Consider the following 20,680-nt stretch of genomic DNA (forward strand, 5'->3'; position numbering starts at 1 on the left):
GCCTCAGCCAACTGATTTATATTAGTTGAAGAATCATGGACAAAGTTAACAGCGATATAGTAAGAGATAGGCAGATGAAAGGAGACAGAGAGAGAGAGAGAGAGACACAGAGAGACAGAGAGACACAGAGAGAGACAGAGAGAGACAGAGAGAGACAGACAGAGACACAGAGAGACAGAGAGACAGACAGAGAGACAGAGAGAGACAGAGAGAGAGAGGACTGCTCTCATTACTTAATCATGAGGGGGGGGCACAAAGCTATAGTCTCTAAATCACAGACAGAAGGAGGAGGGGATTGTGGGAGATTAAGTGAGCTCTGAGCTTGGCCGGCATTTGTCACACAGACTGACTGCATGATGTGTGTCATGCTGCACGCTCCATCTGAGCGGAGGTAGTAGGAAGCCAGTAGGCGTATAGGTACTCACTTGGCCCGAGGAGAGAGAGGCTATCCGATGTCCCTCGAATGCCTTGGAGGAGGATCTGACGAGCAGACAAGAATCAGACAGAAAAGGTTTGAGTTTGACACTGGAGGAGCACAACTTTGAACAGACTCAACGAGGCCAAGTTCAAAGTGGGAGGACTGACTGACTGCATGCTGTTCTGTTCTGCTGTTCACTCTGGACTTTGTGGAATGAGATCGGAGAATATCTAATATAATCCATCTACCTGTCCGGACGTGTGTTTTTGTTGTTTCCCCCTCACCTCACGCCAATTCAGGATTTATGCCTCAGTATTATATTTGTATGAATCATCTGTACTACTGGTAAAGTTTTAGCTGCATGTTTGATGTAGACGAAAGATCATCTTATGGTGAGGAATTTTCTCCTTTTGTCAACAACGGCATCACATTGAGTCCTCAAGATGCAGTTTTTCATGCGTTTGCCAACCTAGCAGAAGATTAAGTGACTGCACCCTAAGAAGAATGTGCCCTCACTGTATAATACTACACTGCACTTCACTACAACTACTGTGAGAGGTGGCTTACCTTTTTCCAACCCTTTGATGTAACAAATCTTGTGTTGTTGTTGGGGTTTTTTTTTAACTACCGAAAGATATGAGGTTTTTATTAAATGAATTTGCAGGGTTAAGAGGATTAGCGAGGGATTTAGAGGCGGATACCTTGCATTTTTATCTTCAACAAATCTGTTCCGTGTTCCCAGGAATTTCATTCACCAATCGACTAATATGCCGAGCATGTGCCCATCACAAAGAACAGAGCACAAAGTGAATTAAGCCAAGAATATCATAATCATATATGTTTTGTATTCATTTACCCCTTTTTTGATCCTCGTTTTAAAACTATACCAGAAACATACGGAATCTTTTAAAGGAACGGAAGTGTTAAAAAAAAATGCCCTCTGGACTGCATCCAGGCCATGTTCTGGCGGCGCTGCTCTGCTCCCTCCTCCGAGGCTCGGCGGGGTCGTGCCCTTCCGCTTGCCTCTGCACCTCCGACACGGTGACCTGCGGCTCCAGCGGTCTGACCCGACCCCCTCTGTGGCTGCCCGCCTCCTCCGTCACCCTGGACCTCAGCTACAACCACCTGTCGTGGCTGGGCCCCGGCAGCTTCGACGGCGCGTCCAGGCTGGAGGCCCTGCGGGTGGCCCACAACCAGATCGCCGGCCTGGGCCAGGGCGTCTTCCACAACGTCTCCAGCCTCAGACACCTGGACCTGTCCTCCAACCAGCTCCGCGTGGTGGAGCGGCATTACTTCCAGGTATGGGGATGGGACGATATACGAAAATGACATGTCACAATTATTGTGGCAAAAATAATTTGCGATTAACGATATTATCACGATTATCAAATTATGCTTAGAGGAGTTCACCCAAAAAATTGCTTATTTTCTATCAATGCCTAGATTTCATAGATTTATTTTTGTTTTTGTGGCATTCCTAAAACAATAATTTGATGACCGTGTGTATTTCCGGTAGGAGACACAAATAATCTACTTTGTGTCTCCTACCGGATACATTGGCCGGCAAGACGGGAATCAAATTATTAGCTTAGGAATGCGACAAAAACAAAAAAGAATCCATGGATTCAAGGCTTCATAGGGTGTGCAATTGATAGAAAATAAGTCATTGTTTGGGTGAACCCCTCCTTTAAAACTTAAAATGCCACTTTTGTTAAGCACTTGAGGGGAATGTTCACCAAAAATAGCCGATCTACAAGCTCACAACTAGATCTGCTATTTTTGGAAGTTGTGCTGAATTTGCAGCTCAACAAAAAGCTAATTCATCCTAGCGTATGATGAACGACAATAACGATTATCGTCCCATCCATCCCTATACTTCCAGGGCCTGTGGAGGCTGGAGGAGCTGCTCCTGTTCGACAACAGGATCGCCCAGGTGGAGGGGAGCACGCTGAGCGGCCTGAGCAGCCTGAAGAAGGCCTACTTCAGCATCAACCGGATCACCGACTTCCCCTTCTTCTCCATCCGAGACCACAGCCACCCCTTCCTGGCCATGCTGGACCTCTCGTCCAACCGCATCGCCGCGTTGCCATGGGACGACGTGAAGGCCCTGCCGGGGCTGGTGCAGAAGGGCCTGTACCTCCACAACAACTCTCTGACGTGCGACTGCCCCATGTACAGCGTCTTCCGGCACTGGGAGGAGACGAGGGGCCACGAGTCTCTGCGGGACTTCGCGGACGAGTACACCTGCACGCCCGCCTACGGGGACCCGACGCGCGCCGCCATCCGCTTCCTCCGACACGACCGCTTCTTCGAAAACTGCACCGTGGGTCTTAGAACCGCGGCGCTGCCACCGGTGACCGTCCTCCTCTCCAGCCTGTCGGTGTTTGAGGGAGAACGCTTACACCTGGACTGCCAGACGTCCCTGAGCGCTGGCACGAAGTCGTCCTCCGCGGACCTCTCGTTCACGTGGCTGACGCCCGGCCAGGGCTACGTCACGGAGAGCGTCATCAGCGTCAACGACACCGTCGTCATGAGCCTGTTTGCTAACGGAACCTTGGAGGTGTCCTCGGCCACGCTCAACGACTCGGGTCTGTACGTGTGCACGGCCGTGGACTCGTCGAAGCGGGCCGGGCGGACGAACGCCACCCGCGAGGTGAGCGTGACCGTGGGCGTGGCCCCGCACGCGGCCGAGGCTTTCAGCGAGGGCTACACCACGCTGATAGGCTGCGCGGTGACCATGGTTCTCATCCTCGTCTACCTCTACCTCACGCCGTGTCGCTGCGGCTGCTGCAAACAGCCTCAGCTCCCGCTCGATCCCTCGATCCTCCCGCCCGCCGCCTATGAACCCACCAACGCCCTTTGCTCCATGTTCTCGGCCTCCGTCACGACGACGAGGCCCAAGCCGGAAGGGAACCACCGACACGTGGCGTTCATCGAGCCGAGGCCGGAGGAGGAGCAGAACGGACGCCTGAAGGCCGCCGCCGACTACCCGCCGTCGTCTCAGTGGGAGTGGGAGACCGCGGGAGGACTGACTATAACGCCCTTCACAGCCGCCATCCATCATTGAGATATGAAAACGTGCTCTAGTGCAGTGGTTCTCAAACTTTTTCATGTCAAGGACCCCCAAAATGATATGTATTTGGCCGCGGACCCCCATCTAAAAATATTTTGTTCCAGGGACCACCAGAAGCGAAGATTTGAGTTACAAATGTTCGCTTTAAAAAAACATATATTCAAAGATTTGCACACATTTTCAAGATTTTTCAAAAATAGCAGATCTACAAGCTCATAGCGCGGCACTCGGTGCCGCGCTATGAGCTTGTAGATCTGCTATTTTTGAATAGACAAAGTATAAAAGGTTAAAATTATTCTGATGCTATATTTACACATTTTGCTGGGTACCCCCTGGAACCCACTCAAGGACCACTGGTGGTCCCCGGACCACTGGTTGAAAACCCCTGCTCTAGTGTGTCTAACCCAGGGGTTCTTCATGTTAGGGACCCCCAAATGTATATCATTTTGCTGTGGACCCCCATCAGAAAGGATGTTGTGCCAGGGACCCCCATAAAAGATCGGTGTTGTTAAAATATATATTTTTTTTTCAATATTGTTTTGAAAATAGCCAATTGTAGATCGTCTATTGTCAAATAGCCAATGTGTATATGGAGTTATATATTAGTGGTTAAAGTGATTTTGATGCTACATTAAAAATGTAATTGGTTAAATAAGTGTTAAATAGCTCTATATTCTGATAGTACTCATTGCTATAGAGTGTTTGTTCAGTAACAGGAGTCTCCATGTCTCTCCAGCTCTTTATTAAACAGAAAAAGCATTTTCAGGTCAGGATACCAATTTTTTCCAATCAATCAGGATAGAGAACTCAGTCAGGATACAGATTAAACAAGTTAAATTGGAAGTGATGACACAAAGAAATGAGCTGATACAACATTGGAACTGGAACACTATAAAAATGAAGCTGATAAGTGGGTACCTACCTGAAAATGTATTTTCTGTTTATTAAAGAACTGGAGAGACAGGGAGACTCCGGTTACTGAACAAACACTCTGTAGCAATGATTATTATCAGAATATAATGCTTTAACCTTTTAACAAAAAACGTTTTGTTTTAACCAATCGTTCTAACGATTGTAAATGAATACGGATATCCTCTCTCTTCTTCACCGATGTGACTATAAAGCCTGATTTATACTTATAGTTGCACGTCCAGTGTCGCGTATAGGAAAAGAGCAGATCGAACGAGCTCACGACTCGTCGCATACTAATTCGCTCGTATACAGGGCGTGCAAGCACATACACATCAGGCATAAGCTGCTGTATAATAGATAAGGTCAGTTTGTGTACAGTGTGTACTAAGTGAGTGGACTGTGATAGGCTCTATGCACAGCAGCCATATTGGAAAGAAATTGGGCACAGGAGGCCCTAGTAATGAAGGCCCTGTTCCTTTCAGGTCAAACAGAGTCAGGGTGCTGATATTGTGCATGTTGGCTCACTGGACAAAAGACGGGAAAGAAGGGAAAGACAAGGCAGCGAAGCCAATTCAGATCTCAGAGGAAGATATGGAAGGTAAAACGGAATAAGAGATCGAGATGATGAAAATAATGGGATTTGGCGGCTTTAACACCACAAAGTATAGGAAGACTGATGGATCAGTCAATGCACATGCTATCAACGTATCCCAGAAGAGAAAATACAGGCAGTATATGAATAGAAAAGGTGGATTCAACAGACCACTGGACTTCATTGCTTGAACGGAGGAATGCGTCGCATAATACTTCTGAAATAAACCTTCGATAGCTTCTCCTCCTCATGAAAGTGTTTGGTTTTGTGCTAATGAAAGTGTTTGGTTTTGTGCTAATGAAAGTGTTTGGTTTTGTGTGAACCAAATGGACCCGGGTTCCATTTGTACACTCTCAGAGTTATGGGGGTCCACCGTGTTACACTAAATGGATCAGAGCCTTAATTAGTATCTTAATTAGTGGAACACAACAGCACCAGAAGAGCCGCTCCAGTGTGTCCCTCCTTCTGGACTGTGATTAGTGTTGTAGAGCAGTGGTTCCCAAACTGGGGGTTCATGACACCCCGCGGGGTCCCCAAATTATTGTTGGGGGTCCCCAGATGATTAGCTTAACGTCCAACATTGTTTTTCTCACTCAACAGTAAACAAACCAACATACAGTATGTGTATAATACTGGGTATCTGCACATTTCTAAAGTTACAATTTAATGACTTTTAAAGACCTTTTTAACACCAAATTATCAAATATTACGTAAGAAAGAGGCAAATATTGTGAAAATAGCTGATGTACAAGCTCATAACGTGAGGCGTTGTGAGCTTGTAGATCCGCTAATGCCTACTATTCCAAGTGCTTGTCAGGGTGGGGGGGGGTCCCCAGTTCAAATAATTATGATTATTTTGGGGGGTCGCGGCCTGAAACGGTTTGGGAACCCATGTCGTAGAGATAGGCACCTGGCAAAGGTATATCTTCAGTTAAAGCACTATGCAACTTTTCTTTTATGAATAAAATGTAATTTTGTCCAATCTGTATTTGCCCTGCTCATCTATTGAGACATTTAGATTGTGTCAAAGGTCATGTCTAACATAGACACAGGATCTGACACAAATCTTGACCTGATAGAAAAGATTTAATTTATCCCCTGAGCAAGCAGGCAGGCTCCATTAGCTCAATGGTAAGAAAATGTCAGCACTTGCGCAGGAAAACGCGTTCAAATCACAGGGTAGAAGAGGAAAGATACATAGTGCAGCTTTAATTTGTCCCTCATTCTCTGTGAAATGTGTTTTTGACATGAGGTTCTGACAGCTCCGTCTAACTCCTTTGAATGTCCCACTCACTCCCCGATTTCTTAATAAACGTTTCTTTATTTGATCGTTGCTAGTTTTTCCTTTTCACCACCCAAGAAATGAATTCAAATATCCAATACGACTATTTAGTCACTGCAGCTACAAAAGAAATAAATGATTCTGGCCTAAAGCCTATGGGCATTCAACACAAGTTTAAACAGCTTATCTGGCAGAGAACAGGAACACCCTCCCGAGGTAGTCTATTTACTATAATCTAATACAAACCTGACGCATTAATCTGGGTAACAAACAATGCCTCGATCAGATGTAATGCTTATCTAGGAAATAGCAGACTGCACAAGTCTAGTAGAGGAGCCAAAAGCAAACACATATTGTTCTGCTTTCTACAAGACACAATCTCTTTGATAAAGCATATAGTGGAACAGCTGATCATTTTGGGGAATACAAACGTACACAAAGTGAACTGAAGTGACAAACGCCTCAATGGCCGGAGGATGTGTTATGATTGGAGTCCGAACGGAGACATATTTTTGGGCCCAATGCTGACCCCGATTTTGGAGAGCCTGTGGACCACAGACCACCTTTACAATGAGGTATAACTTGTATTTGTGCAATTGGGAAACAGCTAAACGTGTGGATAGCGCCACAATTCATTTTGCCAAAATCCCCAAAATGCCTGTGGACAACTTGTTATGAGCGACCTGTACCCGAGCATGGTACCTGAGCATGGGTCCTGCAACTTTGTTGAGTTTGTGTATGCTCCAAGCAGCAACACTGCCCCCATGGAAAGATGCCACGTGTGTCCCTTCAGGATATAAGGCCTGTGCAATAGACCCCTTAACAGACAACGTCACACTGGCTCCAAATGAAACCCATATCAGGTCTCGCTAGGGCGCGCCTCACTAGCCAACATGCAAGAGTGGGGTCGGGGTGCGCTGAAACAAGCGCACCCCGAAACAACGGTTGAGAATTGAAATGAGAATTGATTGCATGAAACCTGTGCATCCATCTCAGTGTTAGTAAATGAATACTTGGTCTATAGGGCAAGTGGAAGCTGGTGTTCCGTTAATGTCGGTATGTCAGCATAATATTTGGGTAGAGTCACCATTTCCAAACTTAGGACCAAGTTCTGTGAGACTGGTGAAGTCAAAGACAGACCGCGACCAGTGGCCGTCCCAGGGGGACAACACCCTATACAATGAACAAGCAAACTTAATATAAAATATGCATAAACTAAACTTTAATGTATTTAACCACTTTTTAAAGGTAAAAAAATAGACAGATCAACTGCAGAATCACTGATACAGATAAAAGAAAAGGCAAATAATTGCTGATATATGGGTCGGGTTGTGCTCTAGTTGTGACACGCTTTGTTTTGGTGCGTCGAAGATCACAGAGTACGTTGCACATGGTGAGAATGTGGCATCAGCAATGAATGGACAAAGAATAATCAAAGTAAGGACTGCCATGTGAGGTCACATGGCAGTGTGATGAGAACATTAGGTCAATGACATCATGAGAGACCAATCTGGCTTTGTGTACATCTATCAATAATCTATGTAATCCTGTCTGGAAGTCTTAAATACAGCCGTTCACTGAACCAAGATGATTTGGATCTGGATTTGATCTCAAACACAACAAGGCTCCTGGCATACAATGGCAGCCTGGATATATCAACATCTCTTGACCTACACACCCTGGTACATCAGGGTTGGATATGCGGGGGGGTGGGAGTTTTCATTTATATCGCCGGTGGCTATGTGTTTTATCCCTGCTTCTGGTCACACTGAATTAACCCTTTATGACCGGGAACGCATCTGTGTCATTTTAAGATTTCTTTGGCTATATAAAAATAGCAGATATACAAGCTCGTAGCGCGGCACCGAGTGCCGCGCTACGAGCTTGTAGATCTGCTATTTTATTTTTAAATTATGAAAATGTGTGCAAATCTTTAGGTTGAATATATATATACTTTTTTAAAGCGAAAGTTTTTAACTCAAATCTTTTTACAAATTCACTCAAAAAAAAAACTCAAAATTTTACAAATGTCTTGTAAATCCTAACATTTTTTTCTTTTCTAAAGTTTTTTTTAAATATTTTGTTTTACTTATGTTGCTCATTATTATTATCAATGGTTTTCAAACTTTTTGTGTCAAGGACCCCCAAAATAATACGTATTTGTCCGCGGACCCCCTCCCATCTAAAAATATTTTGTTCCAGGGACACGATTTTTTCTAAAAAATAGCAGATCTACAATTTCATAGGGCGGCACTCGGTGCCGCGCTATGAGCTTGTAGATCTGCTATTTTTGAATAGCCAAAGAAATCTTAAAATGACACACATGCGTTCCCTTTCCGGCCTTAAAGGCTTAATAGATACTGTAAGTGACAGAATGTTTGTTCAATAACAGGGGTTTCTCTGTCTCTCCAGCTTTTTAGTAAACAGAAACAAAGAAGAGGACAGCAATTTTATCCAATCAGGAGAGAGAACTCACACGGGATAAAGGATAAACAAAATGTGGAACTGGAACACAAGCGGATACATTATCTTTGTGTGATTCTCTAGTCTAGTGGTCAATAATTTTGTTCATCACGCACTAATATATGCAAACACGCCTGTCCTGGTTATCTGTCGAACAAAAACTGATCTGTAGTCTCCTTATGTTCTTCAGGACCATTATTTTAAATCAAACACCAGATTAGTTTTGCAAACAGTTATTAAAATCAAACAACACACACAATTATTTCACCAGGAATGCCAGCCGTGGCCCTATATCTCCTCAAACACACAGTTATTTATAGAGCTATATCCTTCTGGGACTTCTTACCATCTCACATTTATCTTATACAAAATAAATTATCCTTCAAAATAGAGTTAAAGACACACTTGTTGCAGCAGACCACATGACCGGAATCTTAATCTTGTGTTGCGTTTCATTTTTGTATAATGTAATGCAATGTAATTATGTATTTGTCATGTTTTATATTTGTATGCATCTTATATGAAGTGGACCCCAGGAAGACTAGCTGTCGCCTCGGCGTCAGCTAATGGGGATCCATTCAATAAACAATAAACGATCAGACTAATCGATTAAAAAAATCGTTTAGATTTTTTATTTTGGACGTAAAAAATAAATTCACAAAAAAATCTGCTTCTCCATTATTCTTATAGTTGCAGCCTTTAGATGCAGATGAACTGGAGAGGATCGACAAAACGCTCTCCAGCTACAGTAACCAGGGTTCATGACATTGCGCTTTGACTTTAAAGACCCATCATTTCTTCTGCCAAGAAGCTAAAGGGCACAGAAATCTATAAAAGATCAGCAAGTCTTCTCAGAAACGGGTCCAAGTGAGAAAAGAGCTGTTGCCCAGGTTGAAAGCCGCCTGAGAAAGGTGATAAAGCCAGCCTTAAGTATGATAAGCTGGTCATCACGCCCAGGGCTGGGCAAAGTCAATCATCAGCTTAAAGCTTCAAGGTTCAAAAAAGGATTTTGTCATGTTGGTTGTACGTGTCCAAATATGAAAACCAAGTAAGGGATTGGTAGCTCACTTAACCACATCAACCCTTTATACTTCATTGGCCGGGGTCCCCCAGGGGTCTGTTCTTGGTCCCCCATATTTTTTCCCCCCACTTTTTACCCCAAATCTCTTCAACGACAAAATCTACAAGCTTACAACACGTCGCCTGCAGATCGGATATTTTCACAGAATTTCCTGTAGAATTTTCCCCAATTATGACAGGCCCAGAACAGGTACGCTAGGGTTTATGTCAAGGGCGTCCGAACTTTCCTCAAAAAGGGGGCCATATTTGAAAATAACCTATGAAAATACCTTAGGATCAACTTTATCTCCTGCAATACCTTTGGACCATAACAAAGTCACTACAAATGCATCGCATTACAACAATTATATTTAACTACAATTATATTTAACTACATTTAACTCAATAGCCTTTTGTTGGCAGCGTAGCCAAATGTTTACTCAATGCTGTGAACAAAACAAAAACAAGAGTATTTCTGTGAGAGTTGCCACACCACTTAACACACACATACACAGAAAAGGGGGTGGGGGTGGGGTGGGGGGGGGTCAGTCTCGACTCTCGAGAGGCTCTTCAAAGCAAGCAAGCTTCAAGAAAGAAAAAAGAAAGGTTACCAGTTGTGACATAATGGACAGCACATCAGTCTACATGCATTGATTGGTTAGTGGTTCAGCACCACTGCTGATGGACAGCGACAGGCCCATGCATCATGCTGTGTGACCCAGCACCATGACTGACTCTACACACAGAGATACAAGACCCAAGAGAGCAAAGCAACACACTGTCTCAAGTCTCCACAGAGGCAGTAGGCTTGTAGTTAACCCATTAAACGACGACTTCACCGATTTTCAACCTATCTTCATATAATTGGTCCTCACTAATACCCATGATAAAATGGTACCATTTTTTTCTACTTGGTCTGTGTCTCATAGGAGGGCTGTGGACAGTCCAGGAACCCGTCTACCAGTGACATCATCGTTAGGCATGATTTTTTTCTCCAACAAGATTTCACATTTTTTATTTCGATTTTTATTAACACGAGAACAATGGCTTCTTTTATTGCATTGCAACTTTCCAGGAATAGAAAGCCTGCAGTTTCTATTGGGATTCCCCATCCCCATCATATACGACTGCATTGAGATTGGAGAGGATTATTGTATGTAATCCATCATATAACTGTTAAAGGAGATGTCATCAGTATCAGTAACCACACGTCTTAGTTCTTACGGGGGGTGTGGGGGGGGGTGATTACGGTCTAATCCTTAATCAAAACAATTGCTTTCAATCCTACAAAGACGGAGATCTCTGTGAGACGTGAATCTATATGGAGTGTTATAGTGATGATGTCTTTTTGTAGGCGTTGTGAGCTTGTAAATTGTCTGTTTTCACGAATGTTGCCTCTTTCTTATATTATTTGACAATTTGGCCAATGTTTGACCAGTTTTTAATAGTATATAGTTTGTGTTGGTTACTTTTTTAAGGTCTTAAAAGTCCTTAAATTGGGGGGACCCCTTCCTGTACCACTGCTCTAAGGGACAGAAAGGTGCTCAGCAAATTCCACTGCAGTCCGGCCAGCCGTTTTTGAGTTATGTTGCTTATTGGAACCAAAGTGGTAGAAGTACGGACACAAACCGACATTGATTTGCCATCCTAAGAGGGGAAATGTCTCATCTCTCTAGGATGGACCTCAAAAGAGCCCGTCAACGATGTTTCCAGTCATTTCAGACCTCCACGCATCGAGCTAGCTAGCCGGTACACATACACTAATCCCACAGCACCAGTTTGCTGGCTGGGAGCTCCTGCCTTCAAAGAGTTATGGTTTAAATATTAAGGGGTAGTAAAACTCTCTTAGGCTTTAACAGTACGTTAACCACATACATTATTTTCTTCATAGATCAAAAACCCTACAGGGAAATAAGCATTGGAACTCTGGGGGTGGGAACCCGTCGTCGCTAACTCAGTTCCTGGTTGTAGAACTACAAAAATGATTACTATTAAAAACTATTCGGCGTGAGGATAATAGTGAGGTAGAGAAATTATTACATCCAAAAGCATTTAAGCATTCAAAGGGTCACATGTGCATAGAAAACATGATGCTACTAGGTAGCAGCAGCATTGCAGCCAGTGAAACCTTTTCACTCCAAGTTTTCCTCAACGAGGAAGGAGATAAAACAAGACAATAAAATACATATAAGTTAAGAACAACAATACATCAAGAGAACACTGTACAATCTTCTACATAATATAACTGCATAGCGTGAGTGACTACAGTAATTGCAGAAAGGTGACAAATGCAGTATAATAATTTAAGACTGTGGGTGCCAGTAAATGTTAAGGGGCGTGTGTGTGTGTGTGCGTGTGTGCGTGCGTGCGTGCGTGCGTGCGTGCGTGCGTGCGTGCGTGTGTGTGTGTGTGTGTGTGTGTGTGTGTGTGTGTGTGTGTGTGTGTGTGTGTGTGTGTGTGTGTGTGTGTGTGTGTGTGTGTGTGTGTGTGTGCGTGCGTGCGTGCGTGCGTGCGTGCGTGCGTGCGTGCGTGCGTGCGTGCGTGCGTGCGTGCGTGCGTGCGTGCGTGCGTGCGTGCGTGCGTGCGCCCTGAACCCTAAGGAAACTGAAGCTGAAAATGCATCACGTTGTGAGCCTGTAAATGTGTTTTCGGTGTGAGACATTGGCTCGAAACCAAGTATAGATCAGGCGCCAAGTATAAGAAGAAGAAGAAGAGGTGCTGCCGTGCTGGTGCCAGGTCACACCACCTGGGGTCTGTCTATCATATTGGTGAAGATATTAGAAGTAAGACTTCATTATAATTCATTGAGTTTGGTATAAACATAACAGCTTTATTGAACACATTCCATGCATGGGTCATATTCTCGAAATTCAACTTTCCTCATCTCTGCTTAAAATCCGGCCTCTATCTATGTTTACCATTAGGACAAAGATCAACTTTATATTATGACTCACATACTGCTACAGTACAGTATGAACTCGGGTCAAAAATGATCCTAACATGACCTCAGTATCACCACAATCGTAGAACATTGCCAAAAATAGCAGATTTATAAGTTCACAACGTGTCACTTCGTGGATTTGGACACACAAAACAAATTAACATGAAACGTTACAGATCCGACATAAATCCTTTTTCTAAAAGCTAAATTGAACCGTGAAGTGCTTTAAGCCGATGATTGACTTTGTCCAGCCCTGGGCGTGATGACCAGCTTATCATACTTAAGGCTGGCTTTATCGTCTTTTTCTCGGGTCGGCTTTCAACTTTGGGCAACAGCTCTTTTCCCGCTCACTTGCACCGGGTTTCTGAGAAGACTTGATCTTTTATAGATTTTCTGTGCCCTTTGGTTTCTTGGCAGAAGAAAGGATGGTTCGGCCTTTAAGAGTACAATCCCATATCAATGGGGCTCCAGGGAGAAGCAAACCAACACGCTTCAAAGACAGGAAAGCAAGAAGGATGCCATGAACACACAGGTGGCTTTCCCTACATCAAACCTCTTCGCTAGAAATAGCCACGCTTACATGCAGATAGGCTATTTTTGCTGAATGTTCGCCCCTAGAATAGGGACAGTGGGGTTCATGTGGTTAATATATAAATAAGGAGGATTTAAAAGAGGAGATTAAGAGAAGAAGGTGGAGATGGATCGACACAGTCCACGATCAAACGATCACAACACAGCTCCATGGATCATGTTCAACCCATATTTGGCACAACAAAGGGAATGAAGTTGTTCTCATGCTATGCAACAACAATGTGGAATGCCCTACCAAAAGGAGTAAAGGAGTGTAAAACCCTACTCACTTTCACAACTGCCCTAAAGATACACCTTCAGGAGGCTGCAATTCCAAACTGGCCCCTGTCAAAGTCTTAACTTAACACCCCCCCCACCCCCGACCACTTTTTTCTTGTACATATTTCTGTCTGTCTCTTATATGTCATCATGATTTGTGTGCGTGGGAACTCATTTTAAACAAGCTTAGTGCTTTATGAGTTATCCAGTTTAGTAGACCTTGTATTGTGATTGTACTTCCATGTACATGTTTCTCATGTCTTACTAAATAAAGTACATCAATCAATCAATCAATCACACTCCGGAAGTCCAATACCAGCATCACGAGACAAGCGCTTAGATGGAACCCGCAAGGCACAAGAAATAGAGGAAGGCCAAAGAACACCTGGAGCAGGGACCTTGAGACTGACATCAAGCAATGTGGACTGACATGGAAACAGCTGGAAAAGAAGGCCCAGGATAGAGGACTCTGGAGGACTGTAGTAAACGGCCTATGCTCCATAAAAAGGAGGACTATCAGGGACGTCACAGGCTCTCAGAAGGTGGGGGGGATGGACTTTCGGTGGACTATACCCCTTACTTTACACTTTGGCTATTCAAAAATAGCAGATATACAAGCTCATAGCGCGGCACCGAGTGCCGCGCTATGAGCTTGTAGATCTGCTATTTTTGAAAAAGCGTGGAAAAACATTTGTAACTGTCAAATGTAACCAAATTCTGTATTTTCAAAATGTTGCGTTTTTTGGGCGGATTTTGTTAGTTTTTTTCGTGTTTTAGTTACTTTATTTCGGTTTTAGGGTTAGGGTTAGGTTATTTAATTCTTATTTTTGCCTGATTTTACCGATTTATTATCAAAAAATATATATATATATATATTTATTTATTTTTAAAGTGGGGGGTATGAAATCACGGATCTGTGAGAGTGAGGGTGTCGCGTCGTACGCACAGTGAATGGCCGTGACGCCCCTGAGGACTGTAGTCAACGGCCTATGCTCTATGAAAAGGAGCGATAGGCATAAGTAAGTAAGTATACATCAGTAATTTTTAAAAAATTGCCACTGGCCACCCTGGTAAGCAAACCTCATGAAAATTATTACATTTTCAGTTGAAGAATTACCTCTATTGGCCATGTGCAGTAACATGCTGCATGGGTCTGTTCATTTTCAGTGGTAACACTGCAGACGATGCACTGAGGGACCGGATGAGGTTAGGTATTAGGAGATTAGCGTGAGGATAAAAATCAGGTGCTCTGTCGATTTCTCGCTGTTGTTTTTTCTAATCTCTCTAAGCTGTTTCAGCCTATTGTGTGACACAGCACACACACAGACAGCTGGGCTGGGATGCATGTGGCATGGACAGTCAGCTGTACAGGAACAGTGGTGGAAAATAAATCATTATCTTTTTTTAACTTAACCCCTGGAACTGTGTCATTTTTAGATTTGAGCTAAGAGGCTTTATTTTACACTTTGGCTATTCAAAAATCGTGAAAATGTGTGCAAATTTTTGAATATATATATTTTAAAGCGAACATTTTTAACTCAAATCTTTGCTTCTGGGGGGTCCCTGGGACAAAATATTTTGATGGGGGTCTGCGGCCAAATACATACAATTTTGGGGGTCCTTGACATGAAAAGGTGAGAACCACTGATATAGAAACATACGTTTTTCAGAAAACTGTTGGGATTTAGGAGACATGTAGAATCGGCTTCAGGTCTTAAAGGGTTAAGTAAAAGTATCAATACTACAATGTAGAAATACTCTGTTACAAGTAAAAGTCAGGTATTCAAAATGTTGTAAAATGTGCAAAAGTGTTGGCATCAAAATGTACTTATAGTACCAAAAGTAAAAGTACTTATTATGCAGAATGTCCCATTTCACAAGGTATCATCATCATGTATAAAATGGATTAGAATCTTTTGAAAATAGCATATATACAAGCTCACAGCGTGTCACATCGCGACACGTTGTGAGCTTGTAGATCTGCTATTTTCAAATAGCCAAGGTTTAAATAAGGCTTAAGTGGTTAATGTATGTTTTGTAATGATAATTCAAATCTGCAAAGTAACTATTAACTAAGGTTTTCCCCAAAAACATGTGTGGAGTAAAAAGTACAATATTTGCCTCTGAGATGTAGTGGAGTAGCAGTAATAGTACTGACAATTGGAAATACTCAAGTCAAAGTAAAAGTACCTTTTGTTTTCACTTACGTTTACTTGAGTAAATGTAATTAGTTACTTTCCACCACTGCACAGGACAGTATGTGATCATGGAGTTCAGGAAGGGGACGTCCTCTCACAGAGTGCCCTGTGTGCCTCGCTTATGTAAGCAAACGGTTGACTTTAGGGATCAACCTCTTCATGTTAACAGCATTTCAAAAATTAGGATTAGCGATCCGTATACCCTAATGCTCATTGGGAGGCCATTTTAATCTAAAACAAATGATATGGCTGCAATAACTTAATGTCAGCCGTGAATTAAATGAAACGGAGGCATACACTGTACTGTTCAGCCATACAGCACTGGTGACACTGTAGCAATGCTATACCGGTTACTTGTATCTGAGTGTGCAACAATTACTTTATTAATGGGTTAATTGAATAATTGATTTTCAAAGTTACCGAAAATAGCCGATCTACAAGCTCAAAACGCGTGGCATCGTGACGTGTTGTTGTGAGCTTGCAGACCTAACGTTTTGACAAAATAGGCCAATAGGTCAAGACGGTGGTAGCCTGTGGTTTAGGAACTCTCTCAAAAATCGGCATCGCACCAAAACACATCTGGCATCGGTGCCCTTCTGTTAACCCTTTAAGACCGGGAACGCATCTGTGTCATTTTAAGATTTCTTTAGCTATTCAAAAATAGCAGATCTACAAGCTCAAAGCACCGCACAATGAGCTTGTAGATCTATTATATCTATTATATATATATATATATATATATATATATATATATATATATATATAGATCTAAGTCTTTGAATATATATTTTTTAAAGTGAACATTTATAACTCAAATCTTTTCTTCTAGGGGATTCTACAAATGTCTTCTAAATCATAACAGTTTTTTGAAAAAACGTTGCTATAATCAGTGGTGCTCAAACATTTTCATGTCAAGAACACCCAAAAGGATATGTATTTGGCCTCGGACCCCATCTCAAAATATGTTGTTCCAGGGACCCCCCAGAAGCAAAGATGAATATATTTGAAAACATATATACTCAAAGAATAAAAAAAACAATAGCAGATCTATAACCAGATCTATAATCTATAACCCTATAAGCTTGTATATCTGCTATTTTTGAATAGCCAAAAGAAATCTAAAAAATGACACAGCTGCGTTCCCGGTCTATATGGATTAACCGAAACACCCTGTCCTCTGCTTCAATTAGAAGCACACACAGCGAGCTCTTTTGGTTTTTTTTTGTTTTCTAGTGTTTGGGCTGGGATCCAAAGGGGCAACAAAATGATTTGATTCAAGAATCTAATTACCGCGAATGGGGGGAGTTTTTTTTTATTTTTATTGTGAATAACCGATGTGGAATTGCATTCAGTGCTCAAGGGGTACGTTGACCCTCAATGGCAACCGAGGCTATTATTGAACTGTCAAAACAGTCATCAGGGGAGGAGCGGAGGCTTGCAGCCGCAGCCAGAAAAGAAGCCACTCAGACATTATTATGACACACACACACATATAGGGCCCCGTCACTGTCACGGTCCACTGTCACCTTCCAAAGTGAAAGCCCCATCTCATTCTAACAAGACACCTTATTTAGAATACGTATTCAAGGTTCAAAAAAACGTTAGGCCTATTAAAACTCTAGGGCCGGTTAAACACACACGCACGCATGCACGCACACGCACACTCTTATTACTTTACTTGTGAAGGACATAAAAGTTTTAGAATGCAGACTTTATGAACTAGAAGTTCGACACCTATGTCGCACCGCCATTCCGACCGATGTGCCCATACATGGGCATGCTGCCTGATAGGCAGTCCTTGTTCCTTTAACGCACATATATGGAGATCCCTGATGTCATCAGTATATGCCCGTTTATGGGCATGCCACTTTTTGTGCCCACGTATGGAGCCGAGTGATCTGTTTGCGCCTGATGCTTTGACGACACATTGAGGTTAAACAACACACTCCATATTTGGGCGTAGCTGTAGTCCACCCCCCCGCCGGCCAGTCATCCCTTAAGCCAATTTTAATATAGATCTATTCTTTGGCCATTGTTAAACACAAGCCTAAAGCCGGAAAATAGCTGATCTACCTATAACCTCTGAATCTATAAACCTCTAATTATGCCTTCTAACCCTAACCCGAATCTTGTCCTAATTGTAAGACTAACTCTAAAAACCATTTACCATAAAACTACTGTACCATTTCTCCTGTGAGGACCAGGAACATTGCCCTCATAACGACTATTTGGTCCTCACTAGTATAGTAATACAAGTACGCACACACACGCACACAGATATATCTAAAGCCTGTGCGTTTACATTACATTACAGTCATTTAGCAGACGCTTTTATCCAAAGCGACTTACAATAAGTGTATTCAACATAGGTAGGCAAGGAAACTACTAATCACCAGAAGTCTTAAGTGCATTGTCTTCTAAAACAAGCAACTAAGAGTATACCTAGTGCTAAAGTAAAAGTGCAATATATCAGCTACCTACCTTCATAAACAGATGAGACAGGAGATAGGAAAATCAAATGAGCAAGAGCTAAAACAAATAAATCGAATAAACAAGAACCAATAAGACAAGAGCTCGTACAACTAGTCAACAAGTAGGCAAGGCAAAGAGGAAGGGTAGTGTTTCCTGAAGATGTGGGTTTTCAGCCTGCGGCGAAAGATGGGCAGTGACTCCGCTGTCCTGACATCAGTGGGGAGTTCATTCCACCACTGTGTTGCCAGAACAGAAAAAAGCAGTGACCGTGTAGTTTACTTACTTTACTGCCCTTTATGTCGGCTGGCATGTAGACATGTCTGTTCTGGGCCACTAGTGTCTTTAGTAGGCTACCCCATCATGGTGTGCAGGGCCTTCTTCAGCTCTCCCTCCACTGTCCAGCGTCAGATGATGTGTTGTGTCACTGTGTTGAGAGAGATACCACAAATAAAATGTTGAACATAATGTAGGCTACTCATTCAACTGGCACAGGTAGTCTTATTTAAAGGGCAAAACCACTTTGGTAGAGGTTAGGGTTATGTATTTACCTTGCCATGATTTAACTCCAAAGGTGGACAAGAAATAAAAAAGAATTGCTCCAGTGATTAGAAATTGATGATTAAAAATATGCTCCTCATTGACTTACATTGTACGCTAAGACAGCTCTCAGAGTCACTCTTTCAGCACATAAACAAACGCAAACAAAGTTGATTCAGACAATATAGATCATTTTTGTTATAAAAAAAGTGGAAAAAAAAAACAGTACTGGGTTTGATGATGTTCCATATCGTCTGAATCAGCTTTGTTTGTGTTCGTTTATTGTGCTAAAACAGTGACTTTGAGAGCTGTTTCAGTGTACAATGTAAGTCAATGAGAAGCATATTTTGAATCATCAATTTCTAATCAATGGAGCAAATATTTGTGATTTCTTGTCCACCTTTGGACTTACATCATGGCAAGGTAACAACACAACCCACACCTCTACCAAAGTGGTCAGCAGGCGACTATGTGTCTTTGTAACACTGTGTAACATCTGGGTGGATGGCTACAATAAAGATATCAGTTTGATTGTGATTCTAATATTGTGACCAAGTGATTCTTTCTCAGCCTTCTTTGTTTCAGGAACCCCCAGTTGTCTTTATCGGGGGTCTTCAACAGGGGGTCCGGGACGTAAGATATCAATTTGTCATTTTTATTGTTAGATATTTGCGCCAGAATTCCTTTACTTTCAATGATAACAGTGAGTGAACGTCTAATAGTCATTCTTTGGAACAGTAGAATATACACTCTAGTTGTGCTGGTACATGTATGGTGAAGATTAACCATCAATAATTTAGCTGGGGACCCCCTGAACCCCCTCAAGGACCCCGCGTAGCACCACTCGTCTTATCCAAACAGTCCCACGGTGGACTTAAGTAGGCCAATACACTGAGTGATCACATTTATTAAATATATTGGTATTACTATATTGATTTTAAACATTTATACCGTATACAATATAGATATAAGCTAATGTCCAAGTGTGTTAAAGTCATGTATGGTATACCCAGTGGTGTAAAGTAACTAAGTACATGTACTCAAGTACTGTACTTAAGTACAATTTTGAGGTATTTTTACTTTCTTCAGTATTTACAATTTTCAATACTTTTACCTACTCCACTACATCTCAGAGGCAAATATTAAAAACTTGTGAAATGGGACATTCTGCATAGTTACTCAAGTACATTTTTAATTCAGGACTTTTACTTAACAGAGTATTTCTACATTGTAGCACTGATAGCTTTTACTTGGGTAAAAAGAAATGTAGTACTTTTTCCACCGCTGAATATATCTGTATTATATTTATATTAAACATTTATGCAATATAGCATATAGGGCCAGGCTAATGTCTAAGTGTGTTAAAGTCATGGTATGGATGGTACATAGAGTATCATTAAACATTCAACTCCTACCTCTGCTCTGTCTCTCTGGTGGTTTCTGTTCTGACTCTCCTGAGTCTCTGAGCTCATATTATAGATGTTTAACATGTTCCTAAAGGCTCATATTGCCCCTGGCCACTTCACTACAATAGCATTAACTATTTATGTCAATAATATAAACCATTTTACGGTCTCATGAACACACAGAAAGAGACATGGAAATAAAGAACTAATGACCAGCTGTTGACCAGTCAGTCAACCAAGTCATAGAGCAATAGAAAGAGCCAATTAACGTGTTTATTTGCAGTGGTGGAAAAAGCAGGTCTACTTTTTAAGCAAAAATATCAATACTGCAATATAGAAATACTCTGTTACAAGTAAAAGTCCGGAATTCAAAATTGAGTAAAAGTACAAAAGTATTGATATCAAAATGTACTTGAATTACAAAAAGTAAAAGTACTCATTATGCAAAATGTCTCAAAATGAATGAAAATCGTTTGAA

General features: G+C 42.2%; 1 protein-coding gene across 1 annotated transcript; it reads left to right on the forward strand.

Moving 5' to 3' along the window:
- Positions 1-1,351: 1,351 nt before the first annotated feature.
- On the forward strand, positions 1,352-3,485 carry LOC311054271 (amphoterin-induced protein 3; the record flags this gene model as incomplete). The annotated part of the gene is made up of 2 exons (XM_084070147.1): positions 1,352-1,717; positions 2,301-3,485. 2 exons carry the CDS (start codon positions 1,352-1,354, stop codon positions 3,483-3,485), a joined length of 1,551 nt encoding a protein of 516 aa, XP_083926273.1.
- Positions 3,486-20,680: the final 17,195 nt, after the last annotated feature.

The sequence above is a fragment of the Gymnoscopelus microlampas genome (assembly GCF_963454915.1).
Source record: "Gymnoscopelus microlampas genome assembly, chromosome: 10".
Taxonomy (NCBI): domain Eukaryota; kingdom Metazoa; phylum Chordata; class Actinopteri; order Myctophiformes; family Myctophidae; genus Gymnoscopelus; species Gymnoscopelus microlampas.